Source organism: Sabethes cyaneus, chromosome 3 (genome assembly GCF_943734655.1).
Source record: "Sabethes cyaneus chromosome 3, idSabCyanKW18_F2, whole genome shotgun sequence".
Taxonomy (NCBI): domain Eukaryota; kingdom Metazoa; phylum Arthropoda; class Insecta; order Diptera; family Culicidae; genus Sabethes; species Sabethes cyaneus.
In genome coordinates this window covers 2186822-2206553 of record NC_071355.1, presented here as the reverse complement: position 1 = coordinate 2206553, position 19732 = coordinate 2186822, and the positions used below count along the sequence as shown (strand labels likewise).

Genomic DNA, 19732 nt, shown 5'->3' with positions numbered 1-19732 from the left:
AAAAACAGGCATGAAAATAAGAAAAGCGAAAAACCGACTGGACAGAAAAAGTTGAAGAATGGAAGAGAAAGAAGAAAAATGAGAGAAAAGAAGAAAGAAAATAAAGAAAGAAATAGAGATAAACAGCAGCAAAAATAGAACATAAAAGGAGGAAACGGGAAAGAAAAGGAGGAAATGAAAATACGGGATAAAAATAAATAAATAAAAGGGAAACGAAAAGACAGCATGTGACAGAGAAGAAGGAAAGCATAATAAGAGTAAGAACGAAAATAAAACGTAACGAAAGGTATTAAAAAGCGTTGAAACGAACCGAAAAAGACAAATCCAACGACCAAGATCGAAAACGAGACACGAAAAGAGAAGAAAGAAGAAACGAAAAACGAAGCAGCGAAAATTATGGAAGAGGGAGAAGGACACCGGAAAAAAGTAAACGGACTAAAGACGACAAAATTAAAAACGAAAACAAGTGAAACCAAAAGAATAGAACGGAATAATGCAAGAGAAAGTAGAACAGAATAGAGGGGAAAATGGACGGCATATAAAAGGAGAAACATGGGACGAAAAATGGGATAGAAAAAAAAAAGAAAAAGGTAAGAGGAAGGAAAATAGACAAAAAACGGAAGCTGAAAAGGGAAGTGGAAAAATGGAGCTGAAACAGAATAAAGACAACAGACGGCAAAACGAGGTAAAAGAGGAAAACGGAATAGACGAAAGAAAGAAATGAATAAAAAATAGAAGAACAATGAGAGAAAAAAGCGAAAAACTACTAAAGCAAGCAATGAAAACGAGAAAGGAAAATAACATAAACTGAAAAGGGAAGGGAAAAAATGGGACAAAAAATAAAAGAAGGAAACGATTGTAAAAGAGATAGCAGAATGGATCAGAGTGGGGCTAAATGGGAAAATGGAGGAAAAAATGAAAACGGAAGATAAAAGTGAATAAGGCCATTACAAATATTTTTTAAAGTTTTTGTCCTTCCGGTGTTCGGCCACTGAAGGGGAGGGCGAAAAAAAACAAAGTGAATTTTTTAATCGAGCAAAAAGAACATGGATTTTAAGAACTTTTATTTAAGGTTTAAACGTGAAAACCGAATCTATTCTTGCTTATAATGCGTTATTATTTTCTATGCAAAAATATACGAAAAAAGACAAAAACGAAGGAAAATTTTTTTGGACGATTTTCGGAAATTCCATTGTTCGAATTTTCATTTCTGTTACGTGCTAGAAGTGTTAATTTAGCTCGGAGACTCATTTTTTGAGTTTTTTAGACTGTAGAGCCCACAGACAATTGATTTTATAAAAAGAAATTTGACTCATATCCTACAAATTATTTTTTTGCCCCCCGATTTTTCAAGCCAATTTCCAAGGGGGGGGGGGGGGGGTGTGTGACAAAAACTTTAAATATGATTTGCAATGGCCTAAATAGAAAATAAAAACAGAACACGACAGAGAAGAAGGAAAAGCAGGATATAATACGAGGAAGGATGGAACAGACGTAAACGAAAAACGGTACAAAAAAGCGAAAACGCCGGAACGTGAGAAAAAAAGAAGAAACGAGAAAAGCGAGATCAACGGGAAACAGGGGTCAAACAGGATATATAAGGAGGTAGTAAAGAAAACGGAAGAGCAAAAGACAAAAACGAAAAGGAAAGGAGAAAAGAGAGCCAAAAAATAAAAAGACAGCGACGGAAAACGGGGCATCAATATGAGGAAAACGGTACAGCCGACGACGAAAAACGGGAAAGATAGGAGCTAAAAACGAAATAAATACGAACGAGAAGAAACGAAAAAAGGGACAAAGCGAATCGAAAAAAATCTGAAAACGGGAAAGCAAATAACAAAAAACAAGTGAATAGCGTGAGGGAAGACCGCACTGAAAATAAGAACAAATTGAACAGGAAAAGAAACAATGGAGCAGCAAACATTGAACAGACAGACAGAAAGGAGAAATAGAGAAAAGGAGGAAAAACGAGGGAACAGACCAGAAAAAGATAAAGAACGGCAGACGAAAAACGAAAAATTACAAGAAGCGAAAGCAAGAAAGCAAGAAAAGCGGAGAAAGCGAAAAATAAAAGATAGAGAAAATGAGACAAAATAAACACAAGAAGCAAAAGAAAAGGAAAAAAATGAATGAAAGCAGCAAAATGGAGAAGCAAAAACAGTAAAAGAGGGAAAACAGGAAAGAAAAGGAAATAAAACAGATAGACAGCAATGAAAGACTTGAAATAAAAAACAGAACGCGACAGAGACGAAGGAAAAGCAGGACGTAAGAGAAAGAACGGAATGAGAAATCGAACATAAAACGGCACAGAAAAGGAATTAAAAAGCGACGAAACGAGTCGAAAAACGAAAATCGTTACCAGAACGGGAGAAAAAATGACGAAAAACGAGAAAGGAAAAGAATAGAAACGGACCTAAAAGCGGAAGGAGAAAGACGAAAGCCAAACAGAGGAAAAGGATGAAATGGAGAATGGAAAAAGAGCGGACAAGAAGAAAAAACGACAAAGAAATATAGATAAAACGAGAAAATCAAACGCAAAAAGAAGCTAACGCAACGGAAGAAACGAGAAAAACGGGAAAAAGTAGTCAAACGGGAAATAAAAGGAGAAATATCGGACAAAAACCGGAAAATGGGAGGGTAAAACGGAAGAGGGTAAAAAGGAAAACCGAAGATAAAAGCACAGGAGCAAAAAAACAGAAAAGAAAGAAAAATGGGGAAAAAGAACAGACGAGAAGGAAAGGAAATAAGAGTTAGAAAAAATCCGAAAACGTAAAATGAAAAAAGCGAAAAGAAATGACTGAAAGGTTGAAAAGAAAAGAGGAAGAACAGACTAATAAAAAAAATGATCGTAAAACAGTTTAAAAGCGAAAAGTTTAAAAGAAAGTGAAAATCGGGATTGAAATGGGACTGACAAAGAATTAATTTGGAAGAGATTACGGGGTAAACGGGGGTAAAACGAAAGAAGAAAGACGAAAAAGAAACCGAAGAAATTGTGCAAAAAATGGAAATCAGGAGAAAAAGATCAGAGAAATAGGAAATAATGAGTAGAATAAGGAAAAAGAAGAGAGAACAAGAGGTAAATCGAAATAAGAAAGGGAATACTGAACGGAAAATAAGAGAAACCATCTGAGAACGGGAAAAAAATACAAAAAAAAAACAAGTGCAAGTGAAAAGCGTGCGAAAAAATCGAACGGGAATTGAAAAGCGACAAAGCGAAACGAAATGGAGACAAAAACTGGGGCAGAACTTTCCAAAAAATGAGACAGGAAAAGAAGAGAAAAGGTCCGGAAAACAGGCATAACGATAAGCAAATGGCAAACAAAACGTAAACTAAAACGAAACAGAGGAAATTGCGGAAAAGGACGAAACACGAAATGGAGACGGGTAAAGAAGAAGAGAGCAGAAAAAAATGGAAAAGCGACTAAGAAATAAAGCGACAACGACACAAGAAAAGGAATACGGAATAAAGAAAACAGGAGAAAACAAATGGAAAGAGACAAATAGGAATAGAGAGGAATCGAACCGAAAACGAGAACGATTATGCAAACTGGAAAAACGAGAAAAAGTGGCCAAACGGGATTAATAATGAGAAATATGGGACAGAAAAGAAAGAATACAAAAATAGTAAAAACGGATTAATGAAAAGGGTAAAACGGAAGAAAAGAAAACGAAAACCAAGGAAAAGCGTGAGGAAAAAAAATGACTCAAAATAAGAAGAATTGACGAAACAAAGTACAAAGAAAAACAAATAACGAGAGAACAAACGAAAGAAGAAAAACGAGCAACGAAGCAGAAGAAATTAAAAAAAGGGTGAAAGAAAAGATGAAGAAGAGAAAAGAACAGAAAGAGGAAGAATAAGTTGAGAAAATATCAGAAAACATAGAAGAAGAAAGCGAAAATAAGGAAAACTGGACGGAACAGATAGCAAAATTAACGAGAAATGAGAAAAAGTGGTCAAACAGGAGGAAAGGGAAAATGGACCAAAGAAAACGATAAAATGGAAGAGCGGCAGACAGAAAACGAATATAGGAGAGGAAAGGAGAGGAAAGGAGAGGAAAGGAGCCAGAAACAGAATAAAGAGACAGAAAAGACGGATAAACTTGGCATCAATATGAGAAAAAGGGAACAGCCGAACCACTAAAGGAGCTAAAAAACGAAAAGACAAACACGAAAATACAAACACGTAAACATGAAAAGAAACTTTGGAGCAGCAAACATTGGGCAGACCAAAATAGAAAGACCAAAAGGAGGGGACAGAATAAAAGTGAATAATGGAAGACAAAAGAAGAAGAACGGGAGGAAAAAGGGAGAAGCCTTGGAAACAAAGGAAGACAAAGGAAGTGAAAAAGAAAATGAGGATAAATTGGACAGAAAAAAATGAGACAAAATAAAGAAAAGAAGGAAAAGAAAAAGGAAAAATGTACGGGAGCAGCAGAATGGACGAAGGACAGAAAAAGAGGGAGAACTGGAAAGAAAATAAATTGCGGTGAACAAAACGAAAAGGGAAGATAAAAGGGTTAAAACTGAAAAGAAAAACAGAACGCAACAAGAAGGAAAGCAAAATAAGAGGAGCAACGAAACAGACGAACGAAAAAACGAACGTAGAACGAGCGTAAAACGGAATAGAAACGAAATTAAAAATCGACGAAATTAACCGAAGAGAGTACGAAAACCGGGCCCGAAACGGGACAGATACCGAGATCGAGACAAGAAAAGAAGAGAAACGATCCTGAAAAACGGTCGAGAAAAGAGAAGGAAAAAAGAAGGTTTTCCGCGAAGAAGGAAAACAGATAAAGGAAACAAGAAAAACGGGAAAAAATGGTCAAACGAGTTTCAAAAGGAGAAACATGGGACAATAAAACGGTAAAATGGGGCAGAACAAAAAGGAAAACCAACATTAGAAAATAAAACGGAAGAGAAAAAGACGAAAAACGGAAATTTGAAAAGGAAAACCGGAGAGGAGAGGGGGAAAAAGGAACCAAACACAGAATAAAAAGCCAGACGGAAAAACGGGATATTAAAAACCGTGAAATGAAAAGGATAGAAGATAAAAAGTGATACAGCTAACAATGAAAAATACGAAAACTGCAAATGAAAAAAACAACGAAGAGAAAAAACTGTAAACGAGAAAGAAAATTAAAAATAAAAACAAATAAAAAGCATAAGGAAAAAAAGACTGGAAATAAACGAAAAAAAGTGGTCAAATATAACCCGCTTAACACGGGCACAAAGATGGAAAATACGACACAAAAAAAGAAAACAAAAATAGGCAAAACGGACTAAAGAAATAGGTAAAACGGAAGAGAAAATAACGGTAAACAAATAAAAAGACAGAGAAACGGGGCATCAGAAAGAAGAAAACGAAAACGAGTTGGAAAGGAGCTAAAACGCATTAGAAAAATATGAAAACTGGAAACGTAAAAAGTGACAAAGCGAAGAGAGGGAATTAAAACGAGAAAGAAAATAACAGAAAAAACAAGTGAAATACGAAACAATAAGACAACAAACTTGGGACAGGAGACGAGAGAAAGGGGAAACGTTGAAAATTGGACAGAAAAACATAAGGAACGGAAGCGAAGAAAAGAAAAATGAGAGAAAATAGGAAGAATCCTAAAATAAATGAAGAAAATGAGGATAAACAAGACAGAAAAAAGCAAAAAGGGGACTAAAACTAAAAGGAAGTAAAATGGAGAAAAAGAAAAAGGTAAACCGGACGAGAAACAACAAACGAAAACCGGAGAGGAAAGGTGAAAAAGGAGCTAACGACAGAATCGACAGAAAAGACGGAGGCACCGGGCGTCAGAAAGAAGACACTAAAACAGACGAAGACGAAAAATGACGAAGACGGAAAGGAGATAAAAAGAGTTAGAAAAATATGAAAACTGGAAATAAAAAAAAAGGACAAAGCGAAGAGAGAAGACTGAACGGGAAAGAAAATAACTAAAGACAAGTGAAAAATAGGACTGAAAATAAGAATAAATGGAACAGTAAACGAAACAATGAAATAAGGAAAACGTGAGAAACAGAGAGAAAACCAGGCAAACGACGGGGAGACTGGACAGAAAAAGATGAAAAACGGAAGAGAAAAAAAGGCAGAATACTAAAGAAAACGAGAAAATAAAGAGAAATTATTGGACAGAAAAAGAGGAAATAAATGGAAATAAAAAGGGAAGAATAAATGAAAACGGGAGATAAAAGGGATCAAACGGAACAGAAAAACAGAACATGACAGAGAGGCAACAAAATCAGGACATAGTAAGAGGAAGAACGGAAATGACGAACAAAAAAACAAACGTAGATCTAACGTAAAACGGGATAGAGAAGAAATTAACTATAAAGCGACGAAAAGAAGACGAAACCCGTGACCGCAACGGGACCTGACGGGATCATACGAGCATAAAACGAGACAGGAAAAGAGAAGTAACGGGGCTGAGAGCGGAGAGAAACGAAAGAAGAAAAAAGTAGGAAAAAGGACGAAAAAAGAGAAGGAGAAGGAAAAAGAAGTGATTAAGAACGAAGGAAAATAAAACAACGGGCAGAAAAAAGGAAAACCGACAGAGAAAAAGAGGGAAAACCACGCAAAATAGGGAATATGGAACAGCAAACAAGAGAAACCAAACGGCAAAAGAAGAATAACGCGACAGACAAAAGATAATCAATAGAGGAAACGAGAAAAATGGGAAAAGTGGTCTAAGTGGGTTATAAAAGTCGAAATAAGATACAAAACACGGGAAAATTGGACAGAAAAAGAAAAAATTAAAAATAGGAAAAATTGATAAGAAAAGAAATAGTTAAAACGGAAGAGAAAAAGACGAAAACGGAAGACAGAGAGAAATGGAAACAAAAAAGAGGCAAAGAGAAAATATGGGAAAGAATATAACAAAAACAAGTGAAAACGTGTGGAAGAACAGGACTGAAAAAAGGAAAAAATGGAACAAGGAAAATGAATTAGTCAAACAGCAAATACGTGACAGACAAAAAGGAAAATGAGAAAAAAACGGGAAAACGGATGGAAGATGAGAACAAAACCAAGAAAATGGTACAGAGTAAAACGGAACAAGAAAAAGAAGAGGTGGAACAGACAATAGGTAAAACTTGTGAGAGAATAAGACAAAAACTGTCAATTTTAATTCTAAGTTAAACTTCGTATCTAATTTCAAGTCCATGTCCAGTTGGAAGTAAAATTTCAAATTCAAATTAATTTAAGTTCAAGTTTAATTTACTGTCCAATGTCAAGTCCAATCCCAAGTGCAATTAAATGTGCAATTTTGAGCCCAATATCAAGTCTAATTCAATTCCAATTTTAATCTTAATTTCAATTAAAATTTTTAGACAAATTTCAACTTTAACTTTAAATTCAATTCCAAGTCTAATTCAAGGCAAACTGCAAATAAAAACTTCAAATGCAAAATCGAGTTTAAGTCTAATTTCATGGCCAGTTTCAAGTAAAACTTCTAGTCCAAGTTAGTCTAAATTAGAGTTCATTTTCGAGTTCCTACTTGAATTTCTTGTTCAACTTCAACTTTGATTTTAAATCCACTTGCACACGAATGTGCGCAATCTTTAAACTAATCGGCTGATTTTTCTTCTCAAAGGTCCGGTGCCCCACCCCTTTGTTTATCCCTACCCACGCTAGTGTTAATTCGCTATATAACGGTTATAGTTATTCTTACTCACATTTCCAGCATGGTGTACATCTTTTTCTCCATCAGCACCACATCGTCGGCGCCCTGCTGGACCATGACGAGGCAGAACGTCCGTTTGGCACAGGAAGGATTCTTCCAGTCGGTTTGTTTGAGCTGCTGCTCGAAGGCCACCCGCGACGGTCGGGGCAAATCGCGTTCCACATCTTGCAGTGCCTGGCTCAGGCCTTCCCCTTCACCACCAAACTCTGCTGCTGCTGCTCCGATGGCACGCTTATACCGGCGATGATCCGAACTGTCCAGCAGCTGCATGCTGTCAACCGGCAGTTCGTCATCATCATCATCATCACTCCGCTGGTTCGTTGCTTTTAGGTCAATGATTTCTATCACGTCCCCTTGATCGTCGAATTTATCGTTCCGGTAGATTTCGTTTTCAAATATGTTTGCATCCAAATCGCTTCGGTCAATCGATCGTTTCGATCGTCGCGATTGACCGTCACCCTCTATCGCTTCCATCTGGGTGATGGCCGTCGTCGGTACGAACAGATAGTACTTGTCCGGATTGGCTTCGGTCCCTTCCAGGGCTCGTTTGTGCTGCAGTTCGTCCAGTTCCATAACGAGCTGTTCGCCCGACCGCCGCAGCATGTCCAGATCGAAAAAACGTCCCATGGCAACGGCACCGAGACTGAGCGCCGCACCACCGGCCAGCACGCCTAGAGCCGGCAGAACAATTGAACTTGAAGCTGGTGCCACCACCAGATCAGCTTTGTCCTTAGCCTCGCTAGGTTTGGGGGCAAAGCCCAGGTTCTTGGAGATCTTGTGGCCGGCTTCCACGAGCGGGTCCAGCACTGGTTTGGTGAATTCATGCACGGTGTGGATTCCGTTTTGAAAACTATCCTTCACCTTCTCGGTCAGCTTGATCCACAGCGGTCGTTCGGGTTTGACGCGCCGGATGAATCCGTAGGTGTACGGATAGGTTGCGGGCATTTTCGACGGTTGGTAGATTTCATCGTACGGGTGTTTGGTGGGGAACTTGACCGGCGGTGGATTGTCGTAGTATTCCTTTCCCAGCATGGCCGGTTCGATTGCGAATGGGGAATGATCGTTGTGTTTGGCGAATTCAACGTTAATAATTTTCTTCGTGGCTTTCGGTGTTGGTTTGTGCTCCGGAGGGACGGATTTAGCCGGTTGCACACCCAACTCTGGATGAGCGTACTGTAGGACCGGTTTCCTAGAGTCTTCCAATTCGCCCTGCAGTTGGCTGGAACCGGGAATGGCGTATAGTTTCGACACCGGGTACACGGGATTGCCAGGATTCTGCAGCATTCGCCGTTGGATTTTCGGTTGTGGCTCTGCATAGATCTCCTTGTTTGGGGTTCGTGCCATGTAGTATTGTTTTCGACTTTCCTGATCGTTGATCTTTTTGATGTATTCGATCAGTTTGGCGTTCGATACACGGGCATTGTCGGCACGCGAGAAGGGTCCAATGCTTACCGGTGCTCTCACTATGATTGGCTGCGGTGGTTCCGCATCGTTAATTCGCACGCTCGAGCGCAAATTGTCTTCGACGCTGAACGGACCGAAACTTTTGGGTTTATCGTTCCGCGGAAAGTTATCGGCCGTCGTGAAGGGGCCGATGCTTCGGTGGCGACCCATTTCACCGCTGGATGGACGAGCGAAAATTAACTGGCCGTAGGCATCGCCGGTTCCTTCCATCCTCTTCGGAACATGACCCTTCTCGTACGGTACCAATTCCCCATTGATTACGCGAGCATTCCGCCATACTTGACGCTTGTCGGCTTCGTCATCCGGAACTCGAATACCGTGCACCACCGGGATACCATCCTCGCCAATCTCCTGTATAGCTCGTGCCGTTTTCTTTTTCGTTTTGCTACCAAAAACATTATCCTTCATGTAGATTGTGTCCGAACTGATCATTACTGGGGCTGGTACGCTGGCCGATGCGGTTTCATCAACCGGTCGACTGTTGACAGCGATCCTCACCGGTCGCCGATCGTTTTTGATTGAACTTTCATCCTCGTACAGTCGACTTGGCCGTTCGATGCGATTCACGTGATCGAGAAAAGCACTGATCAGGTCAACCGATTCGGGTGAATTGTCACTAGTCACCCGATACCCATCGTTCTGCGGAATGCCCCTCGAATGGGGGTTACTCTTTTCGTCTCGTTTTTTGACGATGATTTCCACCATTCGACCGTTGTTCGAGCGAACGTTCAGCTTCTGAACGTTGTCCGGATCGAGGCTGCGGGACACTTTCAGCTCCGTGCGGGTAAAGGTTGGCCGAAGAAAGCGTAGCTTCGTCTCCGGCGGCAGTTCCGCCGACAGGGAAAACGACGACGTCGAGGAGGAATGTGGCGACGTGATTGTGACCGTGCCGTTACCGACGGCGGTCTGTAGGGCCTGCGCGGTGTAGTCCACCAGCAGCCATAGGGTCAGCGTCAGCAGGGGTCGGGAAATCTGCAATGGGAAAGGGTTTAAGGATTAGCTTAAAAATTCGATTACAAAAAGTAAATAAATATGCTGCTGCATTGTGGAACTTTTCTTCATGGGGTGTTGATCAGAAAGATCTGAACAGAATCACTCATCATCATCACACATCATCAATTGGTCTTATTCATTTCTTATAATAGTTTTATCAGAGCATTTCAAAGTCTGTTAGGTTTTATAATGTTTTTCCTCAAGTGAATTTTATCCTATTTGACTAACATTTCTGAAGTATGACTGAAGAAGACTTGAAGAATCACCCATAAAACTAAATTATCAATAAGTGTAATTCACCTTATAAGGGGTTTTAAAGGATACTTCATTTTTGCTTAAAATCGACGCTCCTTAAAACTTAACAATAGTTTTGATAAAAACTTATGACATTCTTCTGCAAGATTCGTTTATCTTAACAACACTGCCATAAAACTCTCTTAAAATCGTATATTCTTGAAAGAGAAATTAAACTCTTGAATAAGAACATTCTAACGTAAACAACTAATCTGTCAAAATGGGCGTCTGAACCTGGAGAAAATTGAAGAATACAAATCTTTTAAACGAAAATTAAGCGAAAATCTGTGTAATATTTTGAAAACTGTTTCATATGAATAATCAACGAAGTCACAAAACAATAAAGATCTCAGGACTATCTGAACTGGGGAAGGACAGTGCAGGTAATGATGCATTTGCCAGAGGCGGTGCGGGTTTCCTCTAGAGCTTTTCGTATTTTTTAAACTAAATATAGAGTTCATAAGTCAGATATCTTTGTATAGAAAATGTTTGAAGGCAGTGAAGCAGTTGAAGCATAATTTTTAGAAATAGTTGTACCGGTTGTAAATTAAACGCTTGGAACTGTCGTGCAGTCCAAACAGCACAAACAACACGTTACGTCGATACTCCGTTGGTGTTTTCTTTGTTTATACTAGAATGGTTATCTTGCAAAAACTTGGTGCCCTTAAGTAATTCAAACAATTCTTATTCAAGCGCAACATGTTTTCGTCAAGAATACAATAAGTATTGATGAACTTATCGCGCTCTTGGAAAAATTTTCTTTGTCTTGTGCAAGAAATGTTAGTCTAATAAGCGCTTTCGGGTTGATTTGGATAAAACCATTGAAAAAATGGCGGGCAGGGCTATTTTGATTACTTTTGAAATTGTAGTCAATTGCATATGGGCGCATATAAATATGGTATTATGCAATCACTAATCTAATCACTAATGCATAATCACTAATGGTGATTATCTTTTTAAATAAATGTTAAGACATAAAAGCCTTTTTGCCACAATTAGGTAAAAATTTGGTAGCTATCAACTTCTGCATGAAATCATTAATTTTTTTAATTAATTTAATTTTTCAATAATCTAGCAAAAATAACTGGCGCGTTAAAATGTTCTAACTTTCATGTCACAAAACATCGACAAACCGAGCGTGACATGAAAAATTTCTCATTTATGAGCAACAAAGCAGCTGCTTTTATTACCATTTTTAGTTTCAATTTTCATTTATACCCATTTAGAAATAGCAATATCTGTGAATGCTTATAGCTTATAGCTCTTGATCAATTTAAAACATATAAGGTTGTGAAAAGTGTATGGTGTCTTGCAAGTGTTCTTTGAAGAGACAACCATAAAATCATCAACACTTGTGGCGGTTTTCTTTTTGTTTCAGGCGACTCTTGGAAGTCATTATAAATAGATATCGATAAGATTTACAAGTTTTAAAAGGATCTTTGGAAATTTTCTTGAGAACTTTCTTTAGTGTGGGTCTCCCTCGCCTTATAAGGGTTTTATGGCTGTTTTATCGCAGTTTTGTAGAATTACAAGTTTTGAGATCGGTTTTATGCAGCAAATGCTGAAAACCTCTTCAAGTGCACCTTAAAATTGAAATTGTTACTTGGGTTGCCTGGTATAATATCAACTATATAGTTATAGTTGTTCGACAAGTAACCATAAAAACAATAGGTCGTTAAGAATGTTCACCATACGAAAACGAGTGGTTTTCCATGCATAGTTTTGAAGCGTACACACTTAAAAAACTCAGCAAAATTTGCCGAGATTTGGACAGCCAAGCGTTCGGTAAAAATTTCAGTTTTGCAAATCGACGTTTATGGATCTTTACTAACGTTCGGCATCATAAAAAATTTTACCGAACGCTCGGCTGTCCAAATCTCGGCAAAATTTTGCTGACTTCGGCACTTTTTTTTAAGTGTGTAGGATATGAAGAACATAATGATAATGGTTGAACCATAATATAAATGCGTCGTAGCGTCTTTGAAAAATTCTGCTTTTGGAATGTACTGTAACCTTTGATCTTACGGTGATTATAAAGATTATAATAGTGGTATGGTTATGACCCTTTTCACAATTGTTTTCGTTTATGCGGGATGATCTGATTGCAACCAAAGTGAGTTCGCAGAAACCAGTCAATAGTGACCAAGTTAGGCCATTACAAATATTTTATAAAGTTTTTGTCCTTCCGGTGTTGGGCCACTAAAGGGGGCAGGGGGGCGAAAAAAAAAACAAAGAGATTTTAATAATCGAGCAAAAAAATATTGATTTGAGGCATTTTTATTTAAAGTAAAACCAAATCTATTCTTGCTTTTAATATATACGTTATTATTTTCCATGCAAAAATCTACAAAAAAAAGACAAAAACGAAAGAAAATTTTTCGGCCGATTTTCGGAAATTCCGTTGTTCGAATTTTCATTTCTGTTTCGTACTAGAGGCATTAACTCAAGTCGTACACTCATTTTTCGAGTTTTTCAGGCTGTAGAACCCACAGAAAATTGATTTTATGATAAAAAATTAACTCATATCCTGCAATTCCCCTCGATTTTTCAAGCCAGTTTCCACGGGGGGGATGACAAAAACTTTTGAAATTATTTGCAATGGCCTTATTTTATGGTAAAATAGTGCGTCATTCGATAAACAAATAAATCATTAATAGATTGTTGTTTTGGTTGGGATAGGAAAAGTAACTGAGTGGACTGTATGATGAATGCTGCCCAGGTGGATGGACGATTGATTTCTCCCTCACACTTCACTACGCGCCAGGACACTATTCTTCAAACTTGTCGGAAGGAAGCGAACGATGGATACGAAGCACTTAATTAATATATTATGCAGACATTTTATGGGCACACTTTATCAGTTTAAATAAAAGCTACTTCGTCTACTACTACTATAACACTGAATGGCTGATTGAAAAACTAAATCCGCAAACTGAATCGATGATCGGAAAAAAACTGAATCCTTAAACTGAATGAATGGTGACGCAGAGGGTCCGCTTCTTATAGGTGCTTGTAGTCTCCCATGCGGCAGGCTCCTCATGCTGCGTGCTGATTGGCGCTGTAACAGTGTACGTGTGTGGCTCGCATATCGCAAGCGTGATGAATGGACGGTGGCATGATCACGTTCATTATGGAAAAATACCGCGCGTCCGTTCTAGAATGTTCAGAACATGTGCTTTTCTGCGCAATATGAATTGCATGATTTTTCAGGAAGCTTCGCGAACTGAACAATTGTTGAATTAATATTATTAATGTCCATATTATATAAATAACTGTTATTTATGTTATTCCTTTATTTAATGTGTAAGAATATGCTTTTATCAGCAGCTAACTGTACTAAATCTTGGTTAACGGCAGCCGTCTTTTGTCATAACTTTAACAAGTTAAAACGGTTCTATTACACTATTGTATATGAATTAAAGCATGATAAACTTATTTTTTCCCTATCTTTTGCACAATTTCTTACAATTCTTTTGAAACTTGACCGTAATTCAGTTAATTCCAGTAGACTAAACCATTAAAATTGCAACAGATAGATGATCCGACTATTCCAGGGAGCCAAATTGACGCACAATGTACCCAAAGTCCAACATTCCTGCTTAAAACTAAAAAGAAACCCGTTCATCCGAAATCCGTTCATCCGAAATCCGTATGATTCTGATTTCGATTCGGTCTCACGAACTATCTAAGCTATATCCGCGTCGGTAGGTTCCCAACCCCGCAGAATTCACGAAAGACCCAAAACTAGTTAAAGTGACTATAATCTAAACAAAAAAAGGAGGAAGTGAGAAACGGGGAAATGGAAAACAAGAAAGTGAGAAAAGGGGAAGGGAGAAAGGAGAAAGTGAAAAAGTGAAAAAAGGTGAACTGAGAAAGGGGGAAGTGAGGGAAGGAAAGGTGAGAAATGAGAAGTGAAAAGTGAGAAGTGGACAGTAAGAAGTTTTATTTGGTCATTCGGCACTTGGTTGTTCATTCGGTCTTTTGGAAGTATGCTTTCCAACAATTATCCCTCACTAAAAATCAAAAAGGTATATGTAACGGGTGGTAACTAAAATTTTGGATTTTTTTCAAGGCGTCTATGCACAACAACAAACAAGCTCAGAGTAAAATGAGAGTGTGTTTGTGTTTGCTCTCTGTCTCCTCTTTCTGACAGTATTTTTGCTTTTGCTTGCCAAGTTTTGCTCAAAATGGAGTCCAAGCAAGAAGCATTTCGCGAATGCGTTGTACGCTTATATGAATTGCACAAAGAAGCGAAAATGTTGCTACCTCGGCTATTCATATTCACCATATCCTATAATCCTCAACAACTACTCGAAAGTAAGGTAGAGGAAAACCAGCCAAAATTATGGACGCAAAAGGACTTCGTTTTCTTTCTCGTGCCTTCAACAACAAGGATTCCGTGATCCAACGGGATGCCTATTAAACAAAGTTTCTCTATGTAACTCGGCTGAGGGCTACCGCTCTCCAATTCCTCGGACATCGAGTACTCTCCGCCAGATCTCGTCTCACCTGGTCTAACCCATCTTGCTCGCTGCGCTCCTGGTCGTCTTGTTCCTACCGGATTTAAGGCAAACACCATCTTTGCAGGGTAGTTGTCCGGCATTCTTGCAACATGCCCTGCCCATCGTATCCGTCCAGCTTTAGCCACCTTCTGGATACTGGGTTCGCCATAGAGCTGTGCGAGTTCATGGTTCATCTTCACCCCCCATACTCCATTCTCCTGTACGCCGCCGAAGATCGTTCTGAGCACTCGTCGTTCGAAAACTCCGAGCATTCGCAGGTCCTCCTCGAGCATTGTCCATGTTTCGTGCCCGTAGAGAACAACCGGTCTAATAAGCGTCTTGTACAGGGTGCACTTTGTACGGGGACTTAGTCTGCTCGACCGCAAATGCTTGAGAAGCCCATAGTAAGCACGACTTCCGCTGATAATACGCCTCGAATCTCACGGCTATCACGGTATCATTGTCCGCCGTTACCAGTCAGCCAAGGTAGACAAATTCATCGACTACCTCAAACTCATCGCCGTCGATCAATATAGTACTGCCCAAGCAGCATGTATTTTGTTTCAGACGTATTTGCCTTTAACCCTATCTTTTCTGCTTCGCGCTTTAGTCTGATGTACTGTTCATCCACCGCCACAGATGTTCTCCGATAATATCCATGTCATCGGCAAAGCAGACGAATTGACTAGAGTTGTAGAATATCGTGCCCCGTGTGTTGATATCCGCTCGGTTCAGAACACCTTGTAGCGCTATGTTGAACAGCAGGCATGAAAGACCATCACCTTGACGAAGCCCTCTGTGTGATTCGAATGAACTTGACCATCCAACCGAAATCCGAACACAGCACTGTGTATCATTCATCGTAGATTCAATCAGTTTGATGAGCTTCCTGGGGAAGCTGTTCTCGTCCATGATTTTCCATAGCTCTTTCCGGTCGATGGTATCATACGCGGCTTTGAAGTCAACGGACAAATGATGCGTGGGAACTCTGTATTCAAAGGCCCTTTTGGAGGATTTCTTCTTCTTCTGTTTGTGTCTTTCCACGTTCTGACGTTTGGCACTGCGCATGTTGGCCGCCCGCGCAGAGATCTCATCAATCACCCTCCTACATTCATCGTCGAACCAATCGTTTCGCTTATTCCGGGCCACATGCCCGATGGAGCTCTCCGCTACACTGCTGATGGCTGTTTTGATAGTGTTCCAACAGTCCTCGAGAGGGGTTTCGTCCAGCTCGTCCTCTTCCGGCAGCGCAGCTTCGAGTGAATGCGCGTAGTTTGCGGCGACGTCTGGCTGCTTCAGCCGCGCGAGATCTAACCGAGGCTGGCGTCGGTACCGAATGTTGTGCACAACGGAGAGTCTTGGGCGCAGAAGTGCAAAGGCTATGAACCACTGTAGGGTCTATTTTATGCCAACACGTGCACAAGGCACCGACGGTACGCATTATTCAGCCGTTTACCAGCCGTAAACTGTTGAATATTCAAGCCTTCAGAAAATACAACAAAAAGCAATTAAAATGAGGACTAAAATACAAAAAAAAAGACAGTGCAAATATGTGTGAAGCCAAATTAACGGAAAAAAACCAAAACGTCGAAAAGATTAACAAAATGGTGACAAAACATGCCAAAAAATGACGAACAGATGATAAATGTACGACAGAAAGGGGACAATCGAACGTCAAAAATACCGCATTTTATTGTCCAGACAACTAACGGGATGACAGTAAAATGGCAAAAAGGTGACAAAACGATATTAAATAACGGCGACGAAGAACAGATTACAAAAAACGGCTAAAAGGCGTCGAAAAATGCGACAAAAATGCCAAAACAACGAACAGACAATTAAAATACGATGTAAGAATGCCAAATGTAAAATATATAAATGTACAAAGAGATTAGTTAATTATTAATTATTTCATCCGACATAAGTTGACATAAGTCAACATAAGACATAAGTATTCTCAATGAATAACCGTTATGGCTGCCGGCGCAAGCTGCCTTGAAATTTCGTTATAAGAAGTCACATAATTTAAATGAACAAAACACAGCAATTAACTAACATAAAAATTTAAAATTATAGTCATTTCGGTTAAATGCCAAAGCTAGACGAAGAATGGGTGCGATAAAAGTTTAACCACGGAAGACGCCGTTGGCGTTGAAAACGCAGAAGTTGAAATAGTGTACAAAAGGCAAATAAAATAACGAAAATCAAAGATAAGTGAGCAAAAATATGATGCAAAATGACGAAAGACGACAAAAATTTGATGAAAAGACGCCGAAAAACGTCAAAGAACCAACAAAAAATGTAAAAAAAAAAAATCAAAAACAACGCAGAAAATGCGATAAAAAGATGATAAAAAGAAGGCAAAATAAAGACAAGATATGTAGCCTACAAATTAGGACAAACAGATGCCAGGAAATGCAAACAAAACTATAAAATGATGACAAAAATCTATACCTATAAAAATGGATTTCTGTCTGCCTGTCTGTATGTTTCTTATATGTACAACGAAATAATTCTTAAAAAGGAAATTAACACTGTCTGTCTCTATTGGTGTTGTACACATTTGCTCTCTGTATAATCACATTAATAGTAATACAGATATTTTTCTGGATGAAGTGCTGGAAAAATATTAAGCAGATAGGGTTGTTCTTTTTAACTACTACTTGGCTGGATCCGGGAATCCCTGTTCTATTTGCATAAATTAGATTTACTATTTTTGTGCGATAACTATGAACTACTAGCTATTAGCCCGATCTTGCCCTTGCCCCTTTGTCTCTCAGTCACTTGTACATCTGTTATTGCAACAAAAATTCTCATAACGCAAGTAACAAAACCCTCTTTCTTCATTTGACTGTATCTACTCCCTTCCCTTTCTGTTGTCCCCAAGCCACTTGTAAATCTGTCTTCTTGGGGTTAATCGTTCTACGGCGAGACAAAGCCTTTTTCACTTTTATGAACCTCCCCCTTGTTAAAGGCCACCCTATTCCCCTTTTCAGAAGTCCTCTCTTTTCGTCCAGCCTCTTGTACAACTATCATCGTTTCAAATACAGGAGAAACGCACCCCTTTACCCATATGAAGCTTCCTCCTGCTTTGTAAGAGATCGTCTACCTCTTTTGTCAACCTCGTTGTACTGATTTTTTTATGTCAAAAAGCGTGTCAAGTTCGAACCGTCTATGCATTCCGGAGCTATGACGGTGCATATACAGTATCTTCCTCTGTCGTGTAGGTAGATTATTATTACATGTGTTTGCTTTCTAAAAATCCCTATGACAAAAGAGAAATAAAACCTTTTTTCATATATCTCTTCTCGGCTACCCCCATCCCCATAACCCCCCCTGTCGTCTTGTCTCCCAGCCATTTAAGCAACTGCAATCGGTCTAAATGCAAACCAAACACTGCACCTTTTACTTATTTGGACCTCCTACTCTTGATAGGGACCACTTTTCTTTTGTCAACTCCCGGTCTAAATTCCCTTTTTAATTCCATTCCAAGTCTTTGTTTTACACGGTTTATTTTCACGATTTTTGAATTAACGTGGGTTTTTTTATGACGATTTTTGAATTAACACGGTTTTTTATGACGATCTTCGAATTAATGCGGTTTTTTTACATCATTTTTCGAATTAACGCGGTTTTGATCAGCGATTTTTAAATTCGAGCGGTTTTTCGATGATTTTGAATTAACGGGGTTTTTTTACGTCAACTTTTGAATTAACACGGTTTATTTTATGACGATTTTTGAATTAACGTGTTTTTTTTACGACATTTTTCGAAATAGCGCGGTTTTTTTGAACGGTTTTATTTTACACGGCACGTATCCCCCGTGTAAAAAAAGACTTGAGTATGAGTGTATGAGTAATTCTCGCTGAAACGGGACGCTTACTGATACGAGGTCTTCAAATATTCGGAACTTTTGCACTTGATTATTTGAAAATGGTTAGAAAAATGGAATTGCACTTTTAATACCTCGAAGCAGTAAATTCCCCTTTCGCCAAGGGGCCCGAAAGTTTCAAAATAAACTAAATTTTTAGCAAACCTTGAGATCTATATGATGTGATATTGCCTAAATTTGCAATAAAACAACTAACAAATGGCATGATTCTGTGAAGAAGAAGAATAGGGCATTCAAATGAAGTAAAAACAAATTTTTGGCGTCCATTTTGAATTTAGCTGCCATGTTGGATTTTATCAAAAAATCGCCGTTTTCGCCATGAGCCCTCAACCGATTTTTATTTTAAAACCAACCATTTATCCGTAGCAAGGTTCACAGTTTTCATATAATTATTGTGACATATCCGAAGTTTGCTACGATGAAATAAACAACGACACGATTTTCTAAAGAGAAAGGATAGGGCTTTTAAATGAAGTAAAAAACAACTAGCGGTAATCTTGGATTTAGTCGCCATATTGGATTTTATCGAAATATTCCCGTTTTTGCCATGAACCCCCAAATCAATTTTCGTTTTAGGACCACCATTGGAAAGTTGAAAAAAGTGGAACGTTGCATCAGAGACCCCACCGCCTGTTGCCGTAGGTCTACGCAAAGGTGTTATTTATAAGTATAATTTTACAACGTTCTTGGGGTGCACTTTATGATACGAAAAATAAATGATTACTTAACGAAAACTGGACACGTTTTATACGCTCCTAACACAACCATTTTTTAAAAGACCTTCATTGATCAAATAAATTATTGGTTTTTTGAGCGTCTTAGTGATATCTTTTCATGAGAAGGGAGGGAGGGATACGCCGCCGCACAAAGCTAACGATGTACAAAACGCTAATCAGACCGGT

At 38.8% G+C, this 19732-nt stretch overlaps 1 protein-coding gene across 11 annotated transcripts in view; it reads right to left on the bottom strand.

The window, feature by feature from the left end:
• The window catches only part of LOC128744395 (uncharacterized), a 77235-nt gene that overhangs the window by 18064 nt on the left and 39439 nt on the right, over window positions 1-19732 (bottom strand). For all 11 annotated transcript variants that reach the window (XM_053841385.1, XM_053841382.1, XM_053841379.1 and 8 more), the window contains one exon: window positions 7678-10121. In XM_053841385.1, the coding sequence (XP_053697360.1) occupies window positions 7678-10121 (2444 nt within the window). The remainder of the gene's footprint in view (window positions 1-7677; window positions 10122-19732) is intronic.